This window comes from Echiichthys vipera (assembly GCF_963691815.1).
Source record: "Echiichthys vipera genome assembly, chromosome: 9".
Taxonomy (NCBI): Eukaryota; Metazoa; Chordata; class Actinopteri; order Perciformes; family Trachinidae; genus Echiichthys; species Echiichthys vipera.
The window spans coordinates 1,970,764-1,998,263 of record NC_139834.1 but is presented as its reverse complement, the minus strand read 5'-3'; the positions used below and the strand labels follow the sequence as shown (position 1 = coordinate 1,998,263).

The 27,500-nt window shown below is 47.2% G+C and overlaps 1 protein-coding gene across 2 annotated transcripts in view; it reads left to right on the top strand.

Annotated features, from left to right (window-relative positions):
• itpr3 (inositol 1,4,5-trisphosphate receptor, type 3) overlaps positions 1-14,181 on the top strand; it is a 71,327-nt gene extending 57,146 nt beyond the window's left edge. For both annotated transcript variants that reach the window (XM_083919994.1, XM_083919993.1), the window contains 21 exons: positions 1-89; positions 1,973-2,148; positions 2,224-2,383; positions 3,742-3,962; positions 4,155-4,355; positions 4,636-4,746; positions 4,890-4,985; positions 5,081-5,182; positions 5,302-5,385; positions 5,949-6,059; positions 6,277-6,469; positions 6,650-6,769; positions 7,444-7,619; positions 7,707-7,871; positions 7,972-8,161; positions 8,251-8,361; positions 8,454-8,575; positions 9,412-9,577; positions 11,119-11,279; positions 11,369-11,530; positions 11,627-14,181. The exon at positions 1-89 is cut by the window's left edge and continues 5 nt beyond it. In XM_083919994.1, coding sequence (XP_083776120.1) covers positions 1-89; positions 1,973-2,148; positions 2,224-2,383; positions 3,742-3,962; positions 4,155-4,355; positions 4,636-4,746; positions 4,890-4,985; positions 5,081-5,182; positions 5,302-5,385; positions 5,949-6,059; positions 6,277-6,469; positions 6,650-6,769; positions 7,444-7,619; positions 7,707-7,871; positions 7,972-8,161; positions 8,251-8,361; positions 8,454-8,575; positions 9,412-9,577; positions 11,119-11,279; positions 11,369-11,530; positions 11,627-11,743 — 3,034 coding nt within the window. In that variant the 3' untranslated portion in view covers positions 11,744-14,181. The remainder of the gene's footprint in view (positions 90-1,972; positions 2,149-2,223; positions 2,384-3,741; positions 3,963-4,154; positions 4,356-4,635; positions 4,747-4,889; positions 4,986-5,080; positions 5,183-5,301; positions 5,386-5,948; positions 6,060-6,276; positions 6,470-6,649; positions 6,770-7,443; positions 7,620-7,706; positions 7,872-7,971; positions 8,162-8,250; positions 8,362-8,453; positions 8,576-9,411; positions 9,578-11,118; positions 11,280-11,368; positions 11,531-11,626) is intronic.
• Positions 14,182-27,500: the final 13,319 nt, after the last annotated feature.

The following is a 27,500-nucleotide window of genomic DNA, read 5'->3' as shown; positions in this document are numbered from 1 at the left end:
TTCTCTGCGGAAGGTTTTGCTGCAGAACTACTTGTTTCCAAACAAGAAGAACACGCCCAAGAACGACCTGGCCGAGCTCGGAGCTTCAGGTACGCCGCTTCACACGGACACACCCTGGGGTCCTTCTTGCACCCGGGGCAAAGCACCGCACAGCGCAGCGATTCTTTCATTGCACATTTCAGACAGACGCAGGTAGATAGGTAGCATACGCGCCTGTCTTTGTGCCTGTGGGTGCGCTGGTCCTAAAATGAGGTGCGTTGTTGGAGCATTGATGTCTGAGGCAGCAGAGAGTCACAGGTGCAGTGTTGTCCTGATGTTCACAGGATGCAATAGTAAAAGTTTGATTAGTGATTCACAGACAACAACTATTAACGGGAAATCCTGGAGAGACGCTAACAGCCGGACGTAGCTAACAGTGATTAGCTCGGGGCAGCACGGTGAAGGCATTCAAAGGTCTTTTTTAACCACTAATGCTGCTGAAAATAACAGCAAACCTCTGCAGCAGCTGATGACAGGAGCCTCCACATTGGGGTAAACAGAAAACCCACTCACACAGATCAGGATCTACTGTTTGACTCTCACCACCCCCTGGAACACAAGCTTGGCGTTATCAGAACCCTGCACACAGAGCTGATAACAGACCCACCAGCTCACAGGCCCAAGGGGAAGATTGCAAGCACCTGAGAGGCACCCTCACAACCTGCAGCCCCCCAGCTGGACCTTTGTGAAAACAGCAGCTGCTTCCAGAAAGAAAACCAAAGTGGTTGAGAAAGAGCTCACTCCTCAGGCCTGGACTCTGCTGCCCACTCACACCTCAAGGAGAAAGCCCACTCCTTTGATGACAACAATGTCCACATCCTGGACCGAGAGGACCGAAGGTTTGAAAGAGGAGGAAAAGAAGAAGAGAAACCATGGCTAACCAGAGGAGGAGGTCTGAGACACCAGGACCAGGACCAGGCTGGGACTGGACCATGGCTAACCAGAGGAGGAGGTCTGAGACACCAGGACCAGGACCAGGCTGGGACTGGACCATGGCTAACCAGAGGAGGAGGTCTGAGACACCAGGACCAGGACCAGGCTGGGACTGGACCATGGCTAACCAGAGGAGGAGGTCTGACACACCAGGACCAGGACCAGGCTGGGACTGGACCATGGCTAACCAGAGGAGGAGGTCTGAGACACCAGGACCAGGACCAGGCTGGGACTGGACCATGGCTAACCAGAGGAGGAGGTCTGAGACACCACTTCTCTCCAGTTTACAATGCTGCCCTTTCATCCCTTCATTCAACAAAATTATTTTCACAGTGACAGAGGGCGCTCTTGTCTTGTGTGTCAGTATCTGCTCCTGTAAAAGTTACATTCATTCATCTTCAGCCTCTTGTCCCTGTCTGGGTCTCTGGGGGCTGGAGCCGATCCCAGCTGACATCAGGCGTGAGGCGGGGTCCACCCTGGACAGGACGCCAGTCTATCACAGGACACATAGAGACGAACAGAGACAGACAACCATTCACACCTACGGGTGATTTAGAGTCATCAATGAACCGAACACCTGCACGTCTTTGGACTGTGGGAGGAAACCGGAGAACCCGGAGAAAACCCACGCAGACACGGGGACAACATGCAAACTCCACACAGAAGGGCCCCAGCCGGGATTCAAACCAGGAACCCTCTCGCTGTGAGGCGACAGTGCTAACCACCACACCCACCAAGTCACCCTTATTACTGTACAGGAAGACTAGAGACCACTTTGTGGAAGCTCAAGGGGATCCAAACAAAGAATAATCTATATTGTCATGTATCCTGTTAAAATTGCTTTCTTAATAAGTTTATTCCGTGTGTGTGTGTGTGTGTGTGTGTGTGTGTGTGTGTGTGTGTGTGTGTGTGTGTGTGTGTGTGTGTGTGTGTGTGTGTGTGTGTGTGTGTGTGTGTGTGTGTGTGTGTGTGTGTGTGTGTGTGTGCGTGTGTGTGTCAGGCGTGGAGCAGGAGCGGGACTGGGCGGCGGTGGCTGCGGTTCAGTGTCGTCTGGACAGAGAAGGAGGAACGAAGCTGTTCACAGATCTGGTGATGAGCACCAAGAACGACAAGATCTTCCAGGAGAGCATCCAGCTGGCCATCTGCCTGCTGGAGGGGGGGAACACGGAGATACAGGTGCGTACAACACCACTAGCAGACGCCACGTCAACAGCAGCAGTGCATGTGAATGAACCGACCGCTCTCCCGCAGAACTCCTTCTTCAAACTGATGATGGGCGACAACAAGTCTGAGAAGTTCTTCAAGGTTCTCCACGACCGCATGAAAGAAGCGCAGACGGATATAAAAGCGACGGTGTCCGTGAACGTGGGAGAGATGACGCACAAGGCCAACGAGAAGGAGCTGGAGAACGGTGAGTCACTTCTCTTCAAACCCGTCTGATGGTTTCATTCTCTGGTTTTATCGTTTCCTGTCACTTCACCTTTAAAAGTCGTTTTATTCTGTTGTTAAAAAAGAGATTCACTTTAAAATGCTGCTGTTGTTTTTGTCAACAATGCAACTTTTGACTGTGGTCGGGTCCCGGGGGCAGCAGCTCCAGCAGGGGACCCCAAACTTCCCTTTCCATGACCACAGGTGAGGGTAGGAACCAGGACTGAGGGTAGATCCAGAGCTTTGTCTTCCTCAGCTCTCTTTTCGTCACAAAGGTGCGGTAGAGCGACTGCAGCACCGCCCCGCTGCTCCGATTCTCCTCTATTGACAATGATTCCCCATCAGCCTCCAGCTCTGCCTCTACAAAAGAGGGCGTGTTAGTCGGATTAAGGAGTTCCTCAAAGTCCTTCCACCGCCCGATTACCTCATCGGCTGAGGTCACCAGCGTCCCGTCCTTACTGTAAACAGCTTCGACTGTTCCCCGTTTCCCCCTCCTGAGGTGCTGAATGGTTTTCCAGAAGCACCTTGGTGCCGCCCGAAAGTCCTTCTCCATGACCTCTCCTAACTCCTCCCACACCCACTGCTTTGCCTCTGACCCAGCAGAGGCTGCAGCCCTTCAGACCTGTGGGGACCTCAGAACCACCTCCGGAGTCTTCTGGGAGACCAGATCCTGAAGGCCTCCTTCTTCAGGGGGACCCTGACCCCCGGGGTCCACCACGGTGGTCCAGGGTCCCCGCCCCTTGAGGCCCCTGAGACCTTGAGGTCACAGCTCACCGCTGCAGCTTCAGCAGTGGAAGCTTTGAACATTGCCCACTCCGGTTCAATGCCCCCAACCTCCACAGGGACGCCAGAAAAGCTCCTCCGGAGGTGTGAGTTGAAGGTCTCTGGGACAGGGGCCTCCTCCAGACACTCCCAGTTCACCCGCACTACTCGTTTGGGTTTACCCGGTCTGTCCAGAACCTTCCCCATCCTCTGACCCACTCATCCCCAGATGGTGATCAGCTGACAGCTCTGCCCCTCTCTTGACCCGAGTGTGCAAAACATACGGCCTCAGATCAGATGAGACCATCACAAAATCAATCATCAACCTTTGGCCTAGGGTGCTCTGGTACCACGTACACTGAGCCTCCTTCTGTTCCAACATGGTGTTTGTTATAGATAATCCAGGACCAGCACAGAGGTCTTATAACAGACAACCACTCGGATTTAGATCAGGGAGGCCGTTCCCCCCAATCAGCCTCTCCAGGTGTCTCCATCGTTGCCCACGTGGGCGTTGAAGTCTCCCAGCAGAACTATGGAGTCCCCTACTGGATAATATTAATGTTTCCTGTCTCTTTGCAGGTGGATCCTCAGCGTTGGTACTTCCTGGTACTGGAGGTCACCCGTTGTTGGTGCAGGCCCAGTCCATCGCCCCGGCAGCGGGCGCCTCCGCCCTCCCAGTTCAACCTGTAGCAGCAGAGCAGCGGGAGGTGGAGACGGAGATGGGACCGGCTGTGACCATCATGAAGCCCATCCTGAGGTTCCTCCAGCTGCTGTGTGAGAACCACAACCACGACCTGCAGGTGGGCGTCCTGAACGATAACTGATGAGAAGACACAGAACTGTGAACACACGACTGTTTAACCAGAAACATGGAAACTCAGTTGGACTGAAGATGACTTTGGTGCATGAATCAGATTCTTAACGCTGTAATGCTGAACCGACGAAGTGAGAATGACTCTTTTATCCTTTTTGACTTTGCGTGTGTTTTCCAGAACTTCCTGCGCTGCCAGAACAATAAGACCAACTACAACTTGGTGTGTGAGACCCTCCAGTTCCTGGACATCATGTGTGGAAGCACCACCGGAGGCCTGGGCCTCCTGGGCCTCTACATCAACGAATCCAACGTGCACCTGATCACTCAGACGCTGGAGACGCTCACTGAGTACTGCCAGGGCCCCTGCCAGGAGAACCAGGTGACCTGAGACGTCAGAGTCAGAGTTATGGAGGCGGCAGTGGCGTGCACAGACTTTTAGAAGGGCGGGGGCGAAAAGGAAGATAAAGGGCACCTGTTGCACGTCCTCCCCCTTTCCTGTGCACGCCAGTGAGAGGTAGGGAAGCTCTGCATGGACATCAGCCTCACTTTCTGTTTTCCGTGTGTGTGTGTGTGTGTGTCCGTGTGTGTGTGTTTGTGTGTGTGTGTGTGTGTGTGTGTCCGTGTGTGTGTGTTTGTGTGTGTGTGTGTGTGTGTTGCAGACGTGCATCGTGACCCACGAGTCCAACGGTATCGACATCATCACGGCTCTGATCCTGAACGACATCAGTCCTCTGTGTCGGTATCAGATGGAGATGGTGCTGCAGCTGAAGGTGCATTTAGTCAAGAGCTGTTTGACCACTCAGAGCCACCGTACACGTCAAACAGCATCATCCAAACCCTGAATAAAGCTTTTAATATATTTGAATACAAGGAAACATCCTTTTAATATGTTGTTTTCCTTCCTGGTTTCCAGGACAACGCCTCCAAGCTGCTGTTGGCGCTGATGGAGAGTCGCCACGACAGCGAGAACGCAGAGAGGATCCTGTTCAACCTCCGACCCCGAGAGCTGGTCAGATCCTGTCAGCAGCGTTGATTTAAAACACCTGATAATGATGTGTTCAACGTGTGATACAAATATGTGTGTGTGTGTGTGTGTGTGTGCAGGTGGAGGTGATAAAGAAGGCCTACCAGCAGGAGAGTGAGTGTGAGGGGGTGGAGGTTTCTCCCCGTGAGGTGGGACACAACATCTACATCCTGGCACAGCAGGTGACTAAACACCAGCTCCTCATTGGCCGCCTGGATCCTTCTGTGCTCAGTGATTGGCTGACGGTTGCTCCCACTCTGTGCGTAACCTTTCTCTCGTTTGGTTGTTTGTTTGTTTGCAGCTGGCCAGACACAACAAGGTCCTGCAGAACCTCCTGAAACCTCAGAAGAACAGCAAAGAGGGCGAGGAGGGGATCTCCTCCATGGTACACGCTCCGTCCTACTGGGATGTGTGATGTCAGGAATACTGTAGCAGTACTATAGCAGTACTGATGTAGTACTGTAGCAGCACTATAGCAGTACTATAGCAGTGCTGTAGCAGTACTGTAGCAGTACTGAAGTATTACCATAGCAGTACTGTAGGAGTACTGTAGGAGTACTGTAGGAGTACTGTAGCAGTACTGTAGGAGTACTGTAGGAGTACTGAGGCAGCACTGTAGCAGTACTATAGCAGTACTGTAGGAGTACTGAGGCAGTACTGTAGGAGTACTATAGCAGTACTATAGCAGTACTATAGCAGTACTGATGTAGTACTATAGCAGTACAGTAGCAGTACTGTAGGAGTACTGTAGCAGCACTGTAGCAGTACTCCTACAGTACTTCTACAGTACTGTAGGAGTACTGTAGAAGTACTGTAGGAGTACTGAATAAGTACTGTAGCAGTGCTTAAGCAGTACTGTAGCAGTACTGTGGCAGTAATGTAGGAGTACTGTAGGACTACCGTAGCAGTACTCACATAACGATGCTGTTTGTGTTCTTCTGTCTGCAGCTGAACCTGAACAACCGTCCTCTGTCCCAGATGTTGAAGTCCACCGCTCCAGCTGCTGTAGTGGAACAGGACCCACTGGAGTACTACGACCAGCTCACTTCACAGATAGAGGTACTACTACAGCTGCTACTGCTAATGCTACTGCTAATACTACTACTGGTGCTGCTCCAATTGCCAGTTTGTTTTGTATCGGTCAAATGACCACGGCAAACAGCTCAATGTCCTGTCTATCCAGCTCTGTTTCTATGACTACAGCACGGATGAAGGTAGCATTGGGACTCACACCACTAAAGTTTATATAATGTAACGTGTACGTCGGCCTCTCCAGATCGTCCGTGACGACCGCAGCATGGAGCAGATCGTGTTCCCGGTTCATCCCATCTGTGAGTTTCTGACGGAGGAGTCAAAGATCCGAGTGTTCAACACCACGGAGCAGGACGAGCAGGGGTCAAAGGTCACGCACTTCTTCGAACAAACCTCTTTCCTCCACGGAGAGATGGAGTGGCAGAAGAAGCTGAGGAGTGAGCGCACGCGAGCACACACACACACACACACACACACGCACACACACACAATTGTCTACTGGCAGATCTTTGTGTCGACAACAGCTGCAGACAGCGAGTAAAAGAGTGTTTCTTTCACCACTGAAAAACACTATTATCTGACTTTATTGTGTGTGTGTGTGTGTGTGTGTCTCTCAGGTATGCCGGTGTTGTACTGGTTCTCCAGGAGGATGTCTCTGTGGGGAACCATCTCCTTCAACCTCGCCGTCTTCATCAACCTCATCATCGCCTTCTTCTACCCGTACGCCTCAGGACAAGGTACTGCTGCGCGTACTGTTAGCACTGCTGCACGTACTGTTAGCACTGCTGCACGTGCTCTTAGCACTGCTGCACGTACTGTTAGCACTGCTGCGCGTACTGTTAGCACTGCTGAACGTGCTGTTAGCACTGCTGAACGTACTGTTAGCACTGCTGCATGTACTGTTAGCACTGCTGCACATACTGTTAGCACTGCTGCACATACTGTTAGCACTGCTGCACGTACTGTTAGTACTGCTGCACGTACTGTTAGCACTGCTGCACAGGCTGTTAGCACTGCTGCACGTACTGTTAGCACTGCTGCCGTACTGTTAGTACTGCTGCACGTACTGTTAGCACTGCTGCACGCGCTGTTAGCACTGCTGCGAGCGCTGTTAGCACTGCTGCGCGTACTGTTAGCACTGCTGCACGTACTCTTAGTACTGCTGCACGTGCTGTTAGCACTGCTGCACGCACTGTTAGCACTGCTGCACGTACTGTTAGCACTGCTGCGCGTACTCTTAGCACTGCTGCACGCACTGTTAGCACTGCTGCACGTACTGTTAGCACTGCTGCACATACCGTTAGCACTGCTGAGTGTACTCTTAGCACTGCTGCACGTACTGTAGTCATTCTCTCTCTCTCTCTCTTTCCCCCTCTCTCTCTCTCTCTCTCTCTCTCTCTCTCTCTCCCAGCGGGGGCGATCGATGACTCCCTGTTGTTGATGCTGTTCTGGGTCCTGACCGGTCTCTCCGTGTTGGGCTTGTTCTCCCAGCGTTACGGCTTGCAGCCTCTCACCATCGCTCTCATCCTGCGCTCCATCTACCACCTGGGCATCGGCAACACGCTCATCCTGCTGGGCTCGCTCAACGTGAGTGACAGCGCGTTACCCATCGTGCACCTGGGCACACTCACCAGATACAACTAAAGTGTGTGTGTGTTCCTGTTTCCCCTCCAGCTGATCAATAAGGTGGTGTTTGTCGTGAGCTTCGTGGGCAACAACGGGACGTTTATCATGGGATACAAAGCCATGGTGATGGATGTGGAGTTCATCTACCACCTGGCGTACGTCCTCACCTCCACACTGGGACTGTTCGTCCACGAGCTCTTCTACAGCATCCTGGTAAACACGTGACACACACACACACAGACACACACACACACACACACACACAGACACACACACAGCCGCACACACTCTCTGAATGTTCGTCTCCGTGCAGCTGTTCGACCTCATCTACCGGGAGGAGACTCTGTTCAACGTGATCAAGAGCGTCACTCGTAACGGCCGCTCCATCCTGCTGACGGCGCTGCTCGCTCTCATCCTCGTCTACCTCTTCTCCATCGTTGGCTTCCTCTGCCTGAAGGAGGACTTCATCATGGAGGTCGACCCGCTGGCGCAGATCGCTGCAGGTAACGCGGCGCCTTTATGACATCACTGACGACCAAACAAACTCTGTACCCTCTTCTAATACGTCGCCCTGTGTTGTTTGTGTGTTCAGCTCCTCACCAGAGCGAAGCTTCCCAGGATTTCCTCAATTCGTGTTCGGCAGACGGCGTCAGCTGCACCGCAGAGAGCGCCGCCGCCGCCGCCGCTGTCCCTGAGGAGGAAGGTGAGAGTCCGTGAGTTTAGTCAGGAGACGATCTAAACGCTTGAGTATCATTGAGGCGCAGTGACGCCGCCTGTTGTTGTCGTGTGTTTCAGAAGAGGAGCCGAGCACGGAGCGAGCGTGCGACACGCTGCTGATGTGCATCGTCACCGTGTTGAACCACGGGCTGAGGAACGGAGGAGGAGTCGGAGACGTGCTCCGAAAGCCGTCCAAGAACGTAAACAACGCTTTTCTGTTTTTTAACAGTTGTGTTAAAAAAGACAGTTGCTGCAACTTAAATGTACTAATTAAAGGTTTATACGTGTGTGTGTGTGTGTGTGTGTGTGTGTGTGTGTGTGTGTGTGTGGATGTGTGACTGTGTCTGTGTGTGTGTGTGTGTGTGTGTGTGTGTGTGTGTGTGTGTGTCTTTGTCTGTGTGTGTGTGTGTGTGTGTGTGTGTGTGTGTGTGTGTGTGTCTGTGTGTGTGTGTGGATGTGTGACTGTGTGTGTGTGTGTGTGTGTGTGTGTGTGTGTGTGTGTGTGTGTGTGTGTGTGTGTGTGTGTGTGTGGATGTGTGACTGTGTGTGTGTGTATGTGTGTGTGTGTGTGTGTGTGTGTGTGTGTGTGTCTGTGTGTGTGTGTGTGTGTGTGTGTATGCGTGCGTATGTGTGTGTGTCTGTGTGTGTGTGCGTGTGTGTGTCTGTGTGTGTGTGTCTGTGTGTGTCTGTGTCTGTGTGTGTGTGTCTGTGCGTGCGTGTCTGTGTGTGTGTGCGTGTGTGTGTGTGTCTTTGGCTGTGTGTGTGTGTGTGTGTGTGTGTCTGTGTGTGTGTGTGGATGTGTGACTGTGTGTGTGTGTGTGTGTGTGTGTGTGTGTGTGTCTGTGTCTGTGTGTGTGTGTCTGTGCGTGCGTGTCTGTGCGTGTGTGTGTGTGTGTGTGTGTGTGTGTGCGTGCGTGTGTGTGTGTGTGTGTGTGTGTGTGTGTGTCTGTTTGTGTGTGTGTGTGTGTGTATATGCGTGTGTGCGTGCGTGCGTGTGTGTGTGTGTGTGTGCGTGTGTGTGCGTGTGTGTGTGTAGGAGCCGTTGTTCCCGGCCCGGGTGGTGTACGACCTGCTCTTCTACTTCATCGTCATCATCATCGTCCTGAACTTGATCTTCGGCGTCATCATCGACACGTTCGCCGACCTGAGGAGCGAGAAACAGAAGAAGGAGGAGATTCTGAAGACGACGTGTTTCATCTGCGGTGAGTGGAAAACACAAACACGCGTCGGGTTCTTAAAGTCACGGTTCAGGTGTTTAAAGGTGTGGTTGTGGTTGGTGGTACAAACAACTACTACAACTACAACTATGAGCGCACTCCCACTGTGACTCCGTACCGTGCCCGAGCACGTGTCACGGCTGAAGTCTGGTTCCTTTGACCAGTGTGAGTGCAACCGTACCACGTCTAGGAGCGGCACGCTTGCCGTCCACGGCCCGTCTGAGAGAGGTGGTCTTTAGTAAAGCACGTTTGCACATGTACGAGCACGAGCGTGCGCACGTGTACGAGCACGAGGCCTACGGCGGTTCTGAGGTCATTTCCTGTGCGCCTGTTGGGACGTAGAAAAAAGAAGGAGGGACCATGCGCGGACATTTCAAACAATGGCGGTGAAAGGTTCACGTTGGTGTGATGCGGAGGTGGAGTGTTTACTGCAGATTTGGTCGATGAAAAGATTCAAAAACAGTCGACAAGACGCACAAAAACTCCGAGGTCTACGGAAAGATCTGGAAACAAAGCCACGCATCGCCATGACGTCATCAATGCGTGTGACGTGTTACGGCGTGATGACGTATAGGCAGCAAGAAGCATTCTCCGAGGCCCAGGTAGTGTGAGTACAAACGGGCCTGGAGGGGGGGGACAAGGACCCTAAAGCACGGGGACGGAGGCACAGTGGGAGGGCGCCCTAACAAACCGCTGGAGGCAGCCGTAGAACAGCAACAGAGGTAAAATCACTGCTTCTGTCAATGGAGTCTGGTGGCTTTAGAGAGCAGAGATTTGTCCAACATCTTTTATCCCAACACCCGTATATCTCAGGGTAAAACGTATTTTCTGGTAATTTAATGAATGAATAAATCGACTATATGACATAACCACATTGAAAAGCCTATTTTCTACACTTTTTTGAAATATTTTCTCATTTTATTAAGAACTTTAGTCCAAGAACAAGATTTCAAAGTGTGACCAAATGATGGAAATTGTCAGGCCCTGGCAGGAAAGAGGACTCAGATGCGGAGGTTTGCGGATCAACACTGTATTTATTATCTTGGCGACAAGAACGTGGCGCAGGGAAAAAGCCACAAACAAAAAAAATCACTCCGCACAGGAGGAAGAAAACCAAAGTCGTCAGAAAAAGGCCAAAAGTACAAAATAAAAGCGCTCCGTACAGGAGGACTAAACAAATACAAAGTGAACAAAATGATTAATTAAACAAAGACGCTCCAGACAGTTGAGGTGGTTCAGGATCATCTGGTAAGGATGAACCCTGGGCGCCTCCCTAGGGAGGTGTTCCAGGCACGTCCAGCTGGGAGGAGGCCTCGGGGAAGACCCAGGACCAGGTGGAGAGATTAGATCTCCACACTGGCCTGGGAACGCCTCAGGATCCCCCAGTTAGAGCTGGTTAATGTGGCCCGGGAAAGGGAAGTTTGGGGTCCCCTGCTGGAGCTGCTGCCCCCGAGACCTGACCCCGGATCAGAGGCTGAAGATGAGATGATTTTAAACTGCCCCCCTCCGGTTTTGTGTTGCTGCAGGTTTGGAGAGAGATAAGTTTGACAATAAGACCGTGTCGTTTGAAGAACACATCAAACTGGAGCACAACATCTGGAACTACCTGTACTTCATCGTCCTGGTGCGCGAGAAGAACAAGACGGACTACACCGGACCCGAGAGCTACGTGGCTCACATGATCAAGGTAAGACCCGAGCTAAAGAACCGGAGGATCCAGAGCACGCGGACGTGATGTGGTGTGATGTGATGTCACTAACACACCTTTTGTTTCAGGGCAACAACTTGGACTGGTTTCCACGGATGCAGGCGATGTCTCTGGTGGTAACCGACGGTGACGGGGAGCAGAACGAGATGAGGATGCTACAGGACAAACTGGGAGCCACGATGAAGGTGGTGATGACGCTGACGACTCAGCTGACGGAGCTGAAGGAGCAGGTATTTACACGCATACGAAAACGTGCATCAGGTTTATGTAGGTGTGCAGTGATCTTGAAACTAAACCAACTTATTGTCCCTCCTGTGTTCCCATAGATGACGGAGCAGAGGAAGAGGAGACAGAGGATGGGGTTCGTTGACGTCCAGGCAGGAGCTAGCGGCGCGCTGCCTCCGAGCGCCGCGGGAGGAAACCACCAGATGTACAAAACCTAGAGAGAGAGAGAGAGAGAGAGAGAGAGAGAGAGAGGGAGAGAGAGACTGCGGAGGATCAGACATTAAACGCATGGATGCTCATTAGAGGATCCGCCTCTGTGAACCGCACAGCTGGACTGATGGGCTGTGGTCATCATACACACAAACACTAGACTTTAGCTAATGAATCATACAACGGATGCGTGTGTCACAGACAGAGACACGTGTCTGCGATACACTCATGTTTAAAGAAGCAGCTCTTGGTGTCAGACCATGTGTTTCATGAGATCCACCTGGAAATGACTGACGCTAGAGTCCGTAACAGTTTACCAACAAATACTCACAGTTGTAATTTAACTGGTGTAATTTAGGTTTAGAGCGGGGGGGGGGGGCGTCCGGTCCTGGAGAGCCCCTGTCCTGCATGTGTTAGGTTCCTCCCTGCCCTCACACACCTGAGTCTGACAATCAAATCAAATCAACCTTTATTTATTTATACGTCGCTTTTCATACAGAAAGTTCCGCAAAGTGCCGAGTTACAGAGACGTACAGAAAAAGAGAAACATCAAATAGAATCAGGAGAAGAAAGTGAAAAGAACCCACAGTCATGCACAGAGACACACACACATATATATACGTTCATACACACACACACACACACACACACACACACATAGCCATGCTGACACACACACAGACACACACACTCACACCTACACAAACACTAGCTGTCACTACAGAGACATGGCCGGGCAGCGAGACCTGATGTACAGAGGAGGCTAGAGGAAGCTCCCTTTGGGGGGGGCGACCACACCGGGAGAGATCCCAGTCCAAGGTCACAGGGAGCACCACCAGAGACCCCCCCAACCCGGGCAGACAGGAGCCTCCGCACCAAGGTGCAGAGCCCTCTAGTCGCCCGGGCCGTTAAGACACTTAAAAACTAGTAGAAGAACTTTAAAATCAATGATCAAACTGTGACGAGCTTCAGCTGCTGAATAACGAGCAGAGCATCAGACTCAGGTGTGTTAGAGCAGAGAGGAACCTGAAACCTGCAGGACAGGGGCCCTCCAGGACCGGACGCCCCGCCACCCCCCCTTGGTTTAGAGTAAACATTGCAAAAGATTTTCTGCACAACGTTAGAACTTTGGAAACCTGGGGCCGTGTTTATCAAGCGTCTTAAAGTTTCATTTTACACTTCACAGTCCGGAGAATTTGCTAAATTTAGTCTCAAACTCTAAAACATCAAGAATAAAAGCTATTTATCACCTTCCTTAAGTCTAAGCTTCGCTCCTACTCTCCAGGATATTTAAGAGACCTCCAGAGGGGTCCATCCTCAGGGGTCAGGGGTCGCCAGCAGGGGGCGGCACTGAGGCGAAGAGAGACGTGCACGGACGTTCAGGGAGCGGGAGGACGTCCTGGCTTTGTTTGATGATGAGCAGCTGTTTAAACCGTATCGTGTAGGCCAGGGCTCTGCAACCTTTACTGTGCCCCCCCTCTTCCACCGGATCACATTTGTCTGGAGCCGCAAAACAGATTTGATGTCACAGCTTATAAAGGTTTATATAAAGTTACTGTTACCTGCCTTTGTTACCTGTCCTGAAACTGTGGTTGTTTGCTAATTTCTCACCACAAATCAAGCACACAGGTGAGAAACCATCGTGTGAAAAGCAAACTTAAACATCCACGCAACAGGATTTTCCTAAGCTAATGTTTTTTTTTGGGGGGGTTCATCCAGCATCAGTGCGGGTCACCAAGTCAACATCAGCCCCCTGCAGGGCGAGACGCCGGGCCGTAGACCTAGGATGTGACCTCCATGATCAAATGTCTTCCCCCCGTCCACTGTGCAAAAAAGGGGCTGAAGAGCCGCGTGCGGCCCCGGAGCCGCGGGTTGCAGACCCCTGGTTTAGACGGAGCGGGCGTCATCTCATCAGCAACATCACGCAGCAGAGCTAAAGGTCATCACAAGGCTTCGATATCTCGCCACTGGGAAAATGCAACAGTGTGACGCTGACGATTCGGGGCCCTCACAACCATCAGTTGGCAGAATCGTCATGGAAACGATAACGGCCCTTACTGCCGTTAGTCAACTCTGAGCACTCTGAGTTCTTCTAAGACGCTTGGTAAATACGACCCCCGGACAGAGACGTAGGAACTTTGGAAATCTGGACGGAGGATCTGAGACTCGGACCGTTTGGATCCAGAGTAACGAGGCGTCAACTCACTTTAGTCGCTTTAAGTTAACGTGAACTGAGACTGGCGTGCAGCGTCCATGTGCCGACGACAGCATCAGCACAGTGACGTCTTTGTGTTTGTTTGTGTAACTGTAAAAATGGGGATTATACACGTGATGGTTTAATAGTTAATATTTATGCAGAGAGCAGCTCGTGTTTGCTCTGAACACTGTCAGTAGCTCAGTACACACACTGGATTATAGGTTAGAGGACGGACGGACGCACGGGGAGGAGGAGGACGGTGTCATGGAGACGCCGCATCTTCAAAGAATAAAATATTTACCATGAAGAACGAGAGCCGTGTTTTCTGTCGTGTGAGTCAGTCAAAGGTGCTTCTGAGGGCGCCCTCCCACTGTGCCTCCGTCCCGTGCCCCGTGCTTTAGGGTCCTTGTCCCCCCCTCCAGGCCCGTTTGTACTCACACTACCTGGGCCTCGGAGAATGCTTCTTGCTGCCTATACGTCATCACGCCGTAACACGTCACACGCATTGATGACGTCATGGCGATGCGTGGCTTTGTTTGCAGATCTTTCCGTAGACCTCGGAGTTTTTGTGCGTCTTGTCGACTGTTTTTGAATCTTTTCATCGACCAAATCTGCAGTAAACACTCCACCTCCGCATCACACCAACGTGAACCTTTCACCGCCATTGTTTGAAATGTCCGCGCATGGGCCCTCCTTCTTTTTTCTACGTCCCAACAGGCGCACAGGAAATGACCTCAGAACCGCAGTAGGCCTCGTGCTCGTACACGTGCGCACGCTCGTGCTCGTACACGTGCAAACGTGCTTTACTAAAGCCCACCTCTCCCAAACGGGCCGTGGACGGCAAGCGTGCCGCTCCTAGACGTGGTACGGTTGCACTCACACTGGTCAAAGGAACCAGACTTTAGCCGTGACACGTGCTCGGGAACGGTACGGAGGCACAGTGGGAGTGCGCCCTGAAACATTCACGGCATAGTTTGTTGAAAAAAAAGTCAAGAAAAGTCAGAGTAATGTTTTCAAACTTTCTAAATGTGTCCAAGTTTGATTCCTGTGGAAGTGAATGTGAATGGCATCAGCTGACAGGAAGTTAACAAGGACCAGGGCTGTTGCCTAGCAATGGAATTCCATTAATAAGATCTTTGCGTGTGTGTGTGTGCTTGTGTGTGTGTGTGTGATTTAACGTTATGTATATGTTTGACCACCTGAGGATTTAATGCATCGGTCACAAACATGTTTACAATAGAACAGGTGATGTCATAGTGTGCGTGTGTGTGTGTGTGTGTGTGCGTGCGTGCGTGTGTGTGTGTGTGCGTAGCCTACAGTAGGATTGCGGAGCTTTGCTGTGGAGCCTCGCTGGTATGTTCAGCAGGTCCAGCTGTTCTCTGTCGCAGCAGCTGCTTCACTCGTTCAGCTTCAGTCACACACACACACACACACACACACACACACACACACACACACACACACACACACACACAGAGAATCACCCGACGAGGCTGAACTTACACTATTTACTTTGTTGTTCCTTTTACCCACAATGCCCTTGTGGTGGTTTCTGCTGCAGCCTCCTCAGCGGTGTGTGTCAGTCGTGACCACAGGCTTGTGGTCATGACGTTTAAACGCTCTCATGCTTCTGTTCGGGGTTATATTTATGTGTTTAGGTCAGCTGCAGCAGGTTCACATGGTTTAAAACACACATTTCTGTCATTGCTGCAGCTCCTCTGCGTGAAACGCTCAGGTCCCCTTCACACGCGCTCTCGCCGTACGCCACCGTGGGCTCAGTGGCCGAGCGCAGTACTGCAACACTCGCCTGTTGGTGTGGCGCCCATTCACTCCCATACACGCGGGGAAGGGGGGGTCACTTACGGACTGTTTTTTCAGATACCAATCAAAAGGCTCATAATTATCTTCTGTTTCCTCGTCCTGTTCCCTGATCGTCCGTCGTTTCCTCGTCCTGTTCCCTGACGTCCGTCGTTTCCTCGTCCTGTTCCCTGATCGTCCGTCGTTTCCTTGTCCTGTTCCCTGATCGTCCGTCGATCCTCGTTCCTGTTTCCTCGTTCCTGTTTCCTCGTCCTGTTCCCTGACGTCCGTCGTTTCCTCGTCCTGTTCCCTGATCGTCCGTCGTTTCCTCGTTCCTGTTTCCTCGTCCTGTTCCCTGACGTCCGTCGTTTCCTCGTCCTGTTCCCTGATCGTCCGTCGTTTCCTCGTCCTGTTCCCTGATCGTCCGTCGTTTCCTCGTTCCTGTTTCCTCGTCCTGTTCCCTGACGTCCGTCGTTTCCTCATCCTGTTCCCTGATCGTCCGTCGTTTCCTCGTCCTGTTCCCTGATCGTCCGTCGTTTCCTCGTCCTGTTTCCTGATCGTCAGTCGTTTCCTCGTTCCTGTTTCCTCGTCCTGTTCCCTGACGTCCGTCGTTTCCTCATCCTGTTCCCTGATCGTCCGTCGTTTCCTCGTCCTGTTCCCTGATCGTCAGTCGTTTCCTCGTTCCTGTTTCCCCGTCCTGTTCCCTGATCGTCCGTCGTTTCCTCGTCCTGTTCCCTGACGTCCGTCGTTTCCTTGTTCCTGTTCCCTGATCGTCCGTCGTTTCCTCGTTCCTGTTCCCTGATCGTCCGTCGTTTCCTCGTCCTGTTCCCCGACGTCCTTCGTTTCCTTGTCCTGTTCCCTGATCGTCCGTCGTTTCCTCGTCCTCTTCCCTGATCGTTCGTCGTTTCCTCGTCCTGTTCCCTGATCGTCCGTCGTTTCCTCGTCCTGTTCCCTGATCGTCAGTCGTTTCCTCGTCCTGTTCCCTGATCGTCCGTCGTTTCCTCGTCCTGTTCTCTGATCGTCCGTCGTTTCCTCGTTCCTGCTTCCTCGTCCTGTTCCCTGATCGTCCGTCGTTTCCTCGTTCCTGTTTCCTCGTCCTGTTCCCTGACCGTCCGTCAGGTAAGTCCTCCCACGTTCACTAGAACCAAAAATAGCGACGGCCTTAAAGGAGCCTGCGCCACCAAGCAGCTTTCCAAAGGGATGAATGGGCGCCATTTTCCCCGTCGGCCGTCCATTCTTCTTCCTGTGTCCACGGACACAGGAAGCTGAGAGATCATTCATTCATCTTCAACCGCGGGTCGGGGTCGCGGGGGGCTGGAGCCAAACCCAGCTGACGTCGGGCGTGAGGCGGGGTCCACCCTGGACAGGACGCCAGTCTATCACAGGACACATAGAGACGACCATTCACACCTACGGGTGATTTAGAGTCATCAATGAACCGAACACCCACGCAGACACGGGGACAACATACTAACTCCACACAGAAGGGCCACAGCCGGGATTCAAACCAGGAACCCTCTCGCTGTGAGGCGACAGTGCTAACCACCACACCCACCGTGTCGCCCTCGAGATACCGACTCAAATACTGAAATGTTGAAAAGATGTTTAGTAGTTTTCAACAGGTTGTTCGCAAATCTGTTGCAGCCCCCGTGTGTGTGTGTGTGTTTGTGTGAGTGTGTGCGTGTGTGTGCGTGTGTGTGTCCGTGTGTGTGTGTGTGTGTGTGTGCGTGTGTGTGTAGCATTTGTGTCATTCAGAGTGACAGCAGGGGGATTGAACGGACTAGCTCAGGGCTCCCTTGGCGCCTCTCTGTTGTTCAAAATAAATTCATAGCCCATTGTTCTGGAACACACAGTATGATGTGTGTGTGTGTGTGTGTGTGTGTGTGTGTGTGTGTGTGTGTGTGTGTGTGTGTGTCTGTCTGTCCCTGTGTTTGTGTGTGTGTAGTATGACAGGTGTGTGAGTGTGAAGTCTGGCTCACATGTAGAGGGTTTAAACAGTATTACAGTGGTATTAACACTGTGTAGTAGCTGTGTGTGAGAATGTGTGTGTGTGTGTGTGTGTGTGTGTGTGTGTGTGTGTGTGTGTGTGTGTGTGTGTGTGTGAGAGAGAGAGAATGTGTGTGTGTGTGTGTGTATTACATGTATTATGATACATTATCACAACTATCTAAAAACACTAAAGTGAGCTGTGATCTGCTCCAGCGTTGTGTTTGCGTGTAAAGGTAAAAACACTAAAGTGAGCTCTGACCTGCTCCAGCGTTGTGTTTGCGTGTAAAGGTAAGAACACTAAAGTGAGCTCTGATCTGCTCCAGCGTTGTGTTTGCGTGTAAAGGTAAAAACACTAAAGTGAGCTCTGATCTGCTCCAGCGTTGTGTTTGCGTGTAAAGGTAAAAACACTAAAGTGAGCTCTGATCTGCTCCAACGTTGTGTTTGCGTGTAAAGGTGTGTGTGTGTGTGTGTGTGTGTGTGTGTGTGTGTGTGTGTGTGTGTGTGTGTGTGTGTGTGTGTGTGTGTGTGTGTGTGTGTGTGTGTGTGTGTGTGTGTGTGTGTGTGTGTGTGTGTGTGTGTGTGTGTGTGTGTGTGTGTGTGTGTGTGTGAGACGATGGTTACAGGGTTAGAGAAGTGAGTGTGTGTGTGTGTGTGTGTGGTGTGTTTATGAGTGAACTGCAGGTCCACAGGGTTATATTACGGGTGTGTGAGTCAGTGTTTAGGCTTCACGCGGAGTTACCGCGGATTAGAGAGAATCAACTAGACGGACAACTGGAGAGAGAGAGGGGGAGAGAGAGAGATGGAGAGAGAGAGAGGGGGGGACGGAGAGAGAGGGGGACGGAGAGAGAGAGAGAGAGAGAGAGAGGGGGACGGAGAGAGAGACAGAGAGAGAGAGGTGGACACAGAGAGAGAGAGAGAGAGAGAGAGAGAGAGAGAGAGAGAGAGAGAGAGAGAGAGAGAGAGAGAGAGAGAGAGAGAAGAGAGAGAGAGAGAGAGAGAGAGAGAGAGAGAGAGAGAGAGAGAGAGAGAGACGAGAAGAGAGAGAGAGAGAGAGAGAGAGAGATGAGAGAGAGAGAGAGAGAGAGAGATGGAGAGGAGAGAGAGAGAGATGGAGAGAGAGAGAGGGGGGGGGGGGGGGGCGGAGAGAGAGAGAAATGACCTAGATTGACCGCCTTGTGGTTGTAGCCACGGGTCACCTCCGACCTCTGACCTCTGACCTCTGACCCCGCGTGTGTCGTTTTGTGTGTTTTTGTGTATTTTTGTGTCTTTTTTGTTCTTTTCGTGGCCGTTTTGTGTCTTTTTGTGTCTTTTTGTTGTTGTTTTGTGTCTTTTTGTGGCTGTTTTGTGTCTTTTTGTGTCTTTTGTGGTTGTTTTGTGGCCTTTTTGTGTGTTTTCCTGGTTGTTTTGTGTCTTTTTGTGGTTGTTTTGTGTCTTTTTGTGTCTTTTTGTGGTTGTTTTGTGTCTTTATTTGGTTGTTTTGTGTCCTTTTGTGTCATTTTGTGGCCGTTTTGTGTCTTTTCGTGGCCGTTTTGTGTCTTTTTTGGTTGTTTTGTGTCCTTTTGTGTCATTTTGTGGCCGTTTTGTGTCTTTTTGTGTTATTTTGTGTCTTTTCGTGGTTGATTTGTGTCTTTTTGTGTCTTTTTTGTGGTTGTTTTGTGTCTTTTTGTTGTTGTTTTGTGTCTTTTGTGGCCGTTTTGTGTCTTTTTGTGGTTGTTTTGTGTCTTTTTGTGTCTTTTTGTGTCTTTTCCTGGTTGATTTGTGGTTGTTTTGTGTCGTTTTGTGGTTGTTTTGTGTCGTTTTGTGTCTTTTTGTGTCTTTTCCTGGTTGTTTTGTGTCTTTTTGTGTCTTTTTGTGTCTTTATTTGGTTGTTTTGTGTCTTTTTGTGTCTTTTTGAGGTTGTTTTGTGTCTTTTTGTGTCTTTTTGTGGTTGTTTTGTGTCTTTTTGTGTCTTTATTTGGTTGTTTTGTGTCTTTTTGTGTCTTTTTGTGGTTGTTTTGTGTCTTTTTGTAGTTGTTTTGTGTCTTTTTGTGTCTTTTTGTGGTTGTTTTGTGTCTTTTCGTGGCCGTTTTGTGTCTTTTTTGGTTGTTTTGTGTCTTTTTGTGTTATTTTGTGTCTTTTCGTGGTTGTTTTGTGTCTATTTGTGTCTTTTTGTTGTTGTTTTGTGTCTTTTTGTGGTTGTTTTGTGTCTATTTGTGTCTTTTTGTTGTTGTTTTGTGTCTTTTTGTGTCTTTTGTGGTTGTTTTGTGTCTTTTTGTGGTTGTTTTGTGTCTTTTTGTGGTTGTTTTGTGTCTTTTCCTGGTTGATTTGTGTCTTTTTGTGTCTTTTCCTGGTTGTTTTGTGTCTTTTTGTGTTTTTTCCTGGTTGTTTTGTGTCTTTTGCTGGTTGTTTTGTGTCTTTATTTGGTTGTTTTGTGTCTTTTTGTGTCTTTTTGAGGTTGTTTTGTGTCTTTATTTGGTTGTTTTGTGTCTTTTTGTGTCTTTTTGTGGTTGTTTTGTGTCTTTTTGTGGCCGTTTTGTGTCTTTTTGTGTCTTTTCCTGGTTGTTTTGTGTCTTTTTGTGTCTTTTTGAGGTTGTTTTGTTTCTTTATTTGGTTGTTTTGTGTCTTTTTGTGTCTTTTCCTGGTTGATTTGTGTCTTTTTGCGTCTATTTGTGTCTTTTTGTTGTTGTTTTGTGTCTTTTTGTGGCTGTTTTGTGTCTTTTTGTGTCTTTTGTGGTTGTTTTGTGGCCTTTTTGTGTGTTTTCCTGGTTGTTTTGTGTCTTTTTGTGGTTGTTTTGTGTCTTTTTGTGTCTTTTTGTGGTTGTTTTGTGTCTTTATTTGGTTGTTTTGTGTCCTTTTGTGTCATTTTGTGGCCGTTTTGTGTCTTTTCGTGGCCGTTTTGTGTCTTTTTTGGTTGTTTTGTGTCCTTTTGTGTCATTTTGTGGCCGTTTTGTGTCTTTTTGTGTTATTTTGTGTCTTTTCGTGGTTGATTTGTGTCTTTTTGTGTCTTTTTGTGGTTGTTTTGTGTCTTTTTGTTGTTGTTTTGTGTCTTTTGTGGCCGTTTTGTGTCTTTTTGTGGTTGTTTTGTGTCTTTTTGTGTCTTTTTGTGTCTTTTCCTGGTTGATTTGTGGTTGTTTTGTGTCTTTTTGTGGTTGTTTTGTGTCTTTGTGGTTGTTTTGTGTCGTTTTGTGGTTGTTTTGTGTCGTTTTGTGTCTTTTTGTGTCTTTTCCTGGTTGTTTTGTGTCTTTTTGTGTCTTTTTGTGTCTTTATTTGGTTGTTTTGTGTCTTTTTGTGTCTTTTTGAGGTTGTTTTGTGTCTTTTTGTGTCTTTTTGTGGTTGTTTTGTGTCTTTTTGTGTCTTTTTGTGGTTGTTTTGTGTCTTTTTGTGTCTTTTTGTGGTTGTTTTGTGTCTTTTTGTAGTTGTTTTGTGTCTTTTTGTGTCTTTTTGTGGTTGTTTTGTGTCTTTTCGTGGCCGTTTTGTGTCTTTTTTGGTTGTTTTGTGTCCTTTTGTGTCATATTGTGGCCGTTTTGTGTCTTTTTGTGTTATTTTGTGTCTTTTCGTGGTTGTTTTGTGTCTATTTGTGTCTTTTTGTTGTTGTTTTGTGTCTTTTTGTGGCCGTTTTGTGTCTTTTTGTGTCTTTTGTGGTTGTTTTGTGTCTTTTTGTGGTTGTTTTGTGTCTTTTTGTGGTTGTTTTGTGTCTTTTCCTGGTTGATTTGTGTCTTTTTGTGTCTTTTCCTGGTTGTTTTGTGTCTTTTTGTGTCTTTTTGTGTCTTTATTTGGTTGTTTTGTGTCTTTTTGTGTCTTTTTGAGGTTGTTTTGTGTCTTTTTGTGTCTTTTTGTGGTTGTTTTGTGTCTTTTTGTGTCTTTATTTGGTTGTTTTGTGTCTTTTTGTGTCTTTTTGTGGTTGTTTTGTGTCTTTTTGTAGTTGTTTTGTGTCTTTTTGTGTCTTTTTGTGGTTGTTTTGTGTCTTTTCGTGGCCGTTTTGTGTCTTTTTTGGTTGTTTTGTGTCTTTTTGTGTTATTTTGTGTCTTTTCGTGGTTGTTTTGTGTCTATTTGTGTCTTTTTGTTGTTGTTTTGTGTCTTTTTGTGGTTGTTTTGTGTCTATTTGTGTCTTTTTGTTGTTGTTTTGTGTCTTTTTGTGTCTTTTGTGGTTGTTTTGTGTCTTTTTGTGGTTGTTTTGTGTCTTTTTGTGGTTGTTTTGTGTCTTTTCCTGGTTGATTTGTGTCTTTTTGTGTCTTTTCCTGGTTGTTTTGTGTCTTTTTGTGTTTTTTCCTGGTTGTTTTGTGTCTTTTGCTGGTTGTTTTGTGTCTTTATTTGGTTGTTTTGTGTCTTTTTGTGTCTTTTTGAGGTTGTTTTGTGTCTTTATTTGGTTGTTTTGTGTCTTTTTGTGTCTTTTTGTGGTTGTTTTGTGTCTTTTTGTGGCCGTTTTGTGTCTTTTTGTGTCTTTTCCTGGTTGTTTTGTGTCTTTTTGTGTCTTTTTGAGGTTGTTTTGTTTCTTTATTTGGTTGTTTTGTGTCTTTTTGTGTCTTTTCCTGGTTGATTTGTGTCTTTTTGCGTCTATTTGTGTCTTTTTGTTGTTGTTTTGTGTCTTTTTGTGGCTGTTTTGTGTCTTTTTGTGTCTTTTGTGGTTGTTTTGTGGCCTTTTTGTGTGTTTTCCTGGTTGTTTTGTGTCTTTTTGTGGTTGTTTTGTGTCTTTTTGTGTCTTTTTGTGGTTGTTTTGTGTCTTTATTTGGTTGTTTTGTGTCCTTTTGTGTCATTTTGTGGCCGTTTTGTGTCTTTTCGTGGCCGTTTTGTGTCTTTTTTGGTTGTTTTGTGTCCTTTTGTGTCATTTTGTGGCCGTTTTGTGTCTTTTTGTGTTATTTTGTGTCTTTTCGTGGTTGATTTGTGTCTTTTTGTGTCTTTTTGTGGTTGTTTTGTGTCTTTTTGTTGTTGTTTTGTGTCTTTTGTGGCCGTTTTGTGTCTTTTTGTGGTTGTTTTGTGTCTTTTTGTGTCTTTTTGTGTCTTTTCCTGGTTGATTTGTGGTTGTTTTGTGTCTTTTTGTGGTTGTTTTGTGTCTTTGTGGTTGTTTTGTGTCGTTTTGTGGTTGTTTTGTGTCGTTTTGTGTCTTTTTGTGTCTTTTCCTGGTTGTTTTGTGTCTTTTTGTGTCTTTTTGTGTCTTTATTTGGTTGTTTTGTGTCTTTTTGTGTCTTTTTGAGGTTGTTTTGTGTCTTTTTGTGTCTTTTTGTGGTTGTTTTGTGTCTTTTTGTGTCTTTATTTGGTTGTTTTGTGTCTTTTTGTGTCTTTTTGTGGTTGTTTTGTGTCTTTTTGTAGTTGTTTTGTGTCTTTTTGTGTCTTTTTGTGGTTGTTTTGTGTCTTTTCGTGGCCGTTTTGTGTCTTTTTTGGTTGTTTTGTGTCCTTTTGTGTCATATTGTGGCCGTTTTGTGTCTTTTTGTGTTATTTTGTGTCTTTTCGTGGTTGTTTTGTGTCTATTTGTGTCTTTTTGTTGTTGTTTTGTGTCTTTTTGTGGCCGTTTTGTGTCTTTTTGTGTCTTTTGTGGTTGTTTTGTGTCTTTTTGTGGTTGTTTTGTGTCTTTTTGTGGTTGTTTTGTGTCTTTTCCTGGTTGATTTGTGTCTTTTTGTGTCTTTTCCTGGTTGTTTTGTGTCTTTTTGTGTCTTTTCCTGGTTGTTTTGTGTCTTTTTGTGGTTGTTTTGTGTCTTTTGCTGGTTGTTTTTTGTCTTTATTTGGTTGTTTTGTGTCTTTTTGTGTCTTTTTGAGGTTGTTTTGTGTCTTTATTTGGTTGTTTTGTGTCTTTTTGTGTCTTTTTGTGGTTGTTTTGTGTCTTTTTGTGGCCGTTTTGTGTCTTTTTGTGTCTTTTCCTGGTTGTTTTGTGTCTTTTTGTGGTTGTTTTGTGTCTTTTGCTGGTTGTTTTTTGTCTTTATTTGGTTGTTTTGTGTCTTTTTGTGCTTGTTTTGTGTCTTTTTATGTCTTTATTTGGTTGTTTTGTGTCTTTTTGTGTCTTTTTGTGGTTGTTTTGTGTCTTTTTGTGGCCGTTTTGTGTCTTTTTGTGTCTTTTCCTGGTTGTTTTGTGTCTTTTTGTGTCTTTTTGAGGTTGTTTTGTTTCTTTATTTGGTTGTTTTGTGTCTTTTTGTGTCTTTTCCTGGTTGATTTGTGTCTTTTTGCGTCTATTTGTGTCTTTTTGTTGTTGTTTTGTGTCTTTTTGTGGCTGTTTTGTGTCTTTTTGTGTCTTTTGTGGTTGTTTTGTGGCCTTTTTGTGTGTTTTCCTGGTTGTTTTGTGTCTTTTTGTGGTTGTTTTGTGTCTTTTTGTGGTTGTTTTGTGTCTTTTCCTGGTTGATTTGTGTCTTTTTGTGTCTTTTCCTGGTTGTTTTGTGTCTTTTTGTGTCTTTTCCTGGTTGTTTTGTGTCTTTTTGTGGTTGTTTTGTGTCTTTTTGTGTCTTTTCCTGGTTATTTTGTGTCTTTGTGGTTGTTTTGTGGTTGTTTTGTGTCTTTTGCTGGTTGTTTTGTGTCTTTATTTGGTTGTTTTGTGTCTTTTTGTGTCTTTTTGAGGTTGTTTTGTGTCTTTATTTGGTTGTTTTGTGTCTTTTTGTGGTTGTTTTGTGTCTTTTTGTGGTTGTTTTGTGTCTTTTTGTGTCTTTATTTGGTTGTTTTGTGTCTTTGTGGTTGTTTTGTGTCTTTTTGTGGCCGTTTTGTGTCTTTTTGTGTCTTTTCCTGGTTGTTTTGTGTCTTTTTGTGTCTTTTTGAGGTTGTTTTGTGTCTTTATTTGGTTGTTTTGTGTCTTTTTGTGTCTTTTCCTGGTTGTTTTGTGTCTTTTTGTGTCTTTTTGTTTCTTTTCCTGGTTGTTTTGTGTCTTTTTGTGGTTGTTTTGTGTCTTTGTGGTTGTTTTGTGTCTTTTTGTAGCCGTTTTGTGTCTTTTTGTGGTTGTTTTGTGTCTTTTTGTGGTTGTTTTGTGTCTTTTCCTGGTTGTTTTGTGTCTTTTATGGTTGTTTTGTGTCTTTTTGTGGTTGTTTTGTGTCTTTTCCTGGTTGTTTTGTGTCTTTTTGTGGTTGTTTTATGTCTTTTTGTGTCTTTTTGTGGTTGTTTTGGGTCTTTTTGTGGTCTTTTTGCGTCTTTTTGTGGCCGTATTGTTTTCTTTTTGTGTTTGTTTTTTGTGTTTGTTTTAACCCTGGTTAGGGTTAGGGCTAGGGTTAGGGTTAGGGTTAGGGTTAGGGTTAGAGCTAGGGTTAGAGCTAGGGTTAGAGCTAGGGTTAGGGTTAGGGTTAGGGTTAGAGCTAGGGTTAGGGTTACGGTTAGGGTTAGGGCTGTGGTTAGGGTTAGGGTTAGGGTTAGGGTTAGGGTTAGGGTTGGGGCTGGGGTTAGGGTTAGGGTTAGGGTTAGAGCTAGGGTTAGGGTTAGAGCTAGGGTTAGGGTTAGAGCTAGGGTTAGGGTTAGGGTTAGGGTTAGGGTTAGGGTTGGGGCTGGGGTTAGGGTTAGGGCTGGGGTTAGGGTTAGGGTTGGGGCTGGGGTTAGGGTTAGGGTTAGGGTTAGGGTTAGGGCTGGGGTTAGGGTTAGGGTTAGGGTTAGGCTTAGAGCTAGGGTTAGGGTTAGGGTTAGAGCTAGGGTTAGGGTTAGAGCTAGGGTTAGGGTTAGGGTTAGGGTTAGAGCTAGGGTTAGGGTTAGAGCTAGGGTTAGGGTTAGGGGTTGGGGTTAGGGTTAGAGCTAGGGTTAGGGTTAGGGTTAGGGTTAGGGTTAGGGTTAGGGCTGGGGTTAGGGTTAGGGTTAGGCTTAGAGCTCGGGTTAGGGTTAGGGTTAGGGTTAGAGCTAGGGTTAGGGTTAGGGTTAGGGTTAGGGTTAGAGCTAGGGTTAGGGTTAGGGTTAGGGCTAGGGTTAGGGTTAGGGCTGGGGTAAGGGCTAGGGTTAGGGTTAGGGTTAGGGTTAGGGTTAGAGCTAGGGTTAGGGTTAGGGTTAGGGTTAGGGTTAGGGTTAGAGCTAGGGTTAGGGTTAGGGCTAGGGTTAGGGTTAGGGTTAGGGCTGGGGTTAGGGTTAGGGTTAAGGTTAGGGCTGGGGTTAGGGTTAGGGTTAGGGCTGGGGTTAGGGTTAGGGTTAGGGCTGGGGTTAGGGTTAGGGTTAGGGTTAGGGCTGGGGTTAGGGTTAGGGTTAGGGCTGGGGTTAGGGTTAGGGTTAGGGCTGGGGTTAGGGTTAGGGCTGGGGTTAGGGTTAGGGTTAGGGCTGGGGTTAGGGTTAGGGTTAGGGTTAGCATTTTGTGTCTTTTTTGGTCGTTTTGCGTCTTTTTGTGGTTGTTTTGTGTCTTTTTGTGGTTGTTAGGTGTCTTTTTGTGGTTGTTTTGTGTCTTTTCCTGGTTGTTTTGTGTCTTTTTGTGTCTTTTTGTGTCTTTTTTTGGTCATTTTGTGCCTTTTTTTTGGACATTTTGTGTCTTTTTGTGGTTGTTTTGTGTCTTTTTTCGGTTGTTTTTTTGTCTTTTTTGGTTGTTTTTTGTGGCTGTTTTTTGTCTCTTTGCGTCTTTTTGTGGTCGTTTTGTGTCTTTTTTTTGTCATTTTGTGGTCGTTTTGTGTCTTTTTTTTGTCATTTTGTGGCCGTTTTGTGTCTTTTTTGGTTGTTTTGTGTCTTTTTGGTTGTTTTTTGTCTTTTTTTGGTTGTTAGGTGTCTTTTTGTGGTTGTTTTGTGTCTTTTTTCGGTTGTTTTTTTGTCTTTTTTGGTTGTTTTTTGTGGCTGTTTTTTGTCTTTTTGTGTCTTTTTGTGGTCGTTTTGTGTCTTTTTTTTGTCATTTTGTGGTCGTTTTGTGTCTTTTTTTTGTCATTTTGTGGCCGTTTTGTGTCTTTTTTGGTTGTTTTGTGTCTTTTTTGGTTGTTTTTTGTCTTTTTTTGGTTGTTTTGTGTCTTTTCCTGGTTGTTTTGTGTCTTTTTGTTGTTGTTTTGTGTCTTTTTGTGGTTGTTAGGTGTCTTTTTGTGGTTGTTTTGTGTCTTTTCCTGGTTGTTTTGTGTCTTTTTGTGTCTTTTTGTGTCTTTTTTTGGTCATTTTGTGCCTTTTTTTTGGACATTTTGTGTCTTTTTGTGGCCGTTTTGTGTCTTTTTGTGGTTGTTTTGTGTCTTTTTTCGGTTGTTTTTTTGTCTTTTTTGGTTGTTTTTTGTGGCTGTTTTTTGTCTTTTTGTGTCTTTTTGTGGTCGTTTTGTGTCTTTTTTTTGTCATTTTGTGGCTGTTTTGTGTCTTTTTTGGTTGTTTTGTGTCTTTTTTGGTTGTTTTTTGTCTTTTTTTGGTTGTTTTTTTGTGGTCGTTTTGTGTCTTTTTTTTTTTTTTCTGTGTCTTTTTTGGTATTTTTTTTGTGTCTTTTTGTGGCCGTTTTGTGTCTTTATTTGTCCTTTAGAGGTTCACCACATGAACCAGCTCTAACTGGGGGATCCTGAGGCGTTCCCAGGCCAGTGTGGAGATCTAATCTCTCCACCTGGTCCTGGGTCTTCCCCGAGGCCTCCTCCCAGCTGGACGTGCCTGGAACACCTCCCTAGGGAGGCGCCCAGGGTTCATCCTTACCAGATGATCCTGAACCACCTCAACTGGCTCCTTTCAACGCAAAGGAGCAGCGGCTCTACTCCGAGTTCCTCACGGATGCTGAACTTCTCCCCCTCTCTCTAAGGGAGACTCCAGACCCCCTCCTGAGGACGCTTGGACCCGCGATTACCTCATTTAAGATGTGTTTTATCTGTAATGCAATAAAAATATGGATTTCTTAACCAAATGTAAAGTAAAGTGTGTTTTAGTTTAAGAGTTTAAAGCATATTTGGATGATAATCAGGATAATATCATCTTGGGCCCAGTGT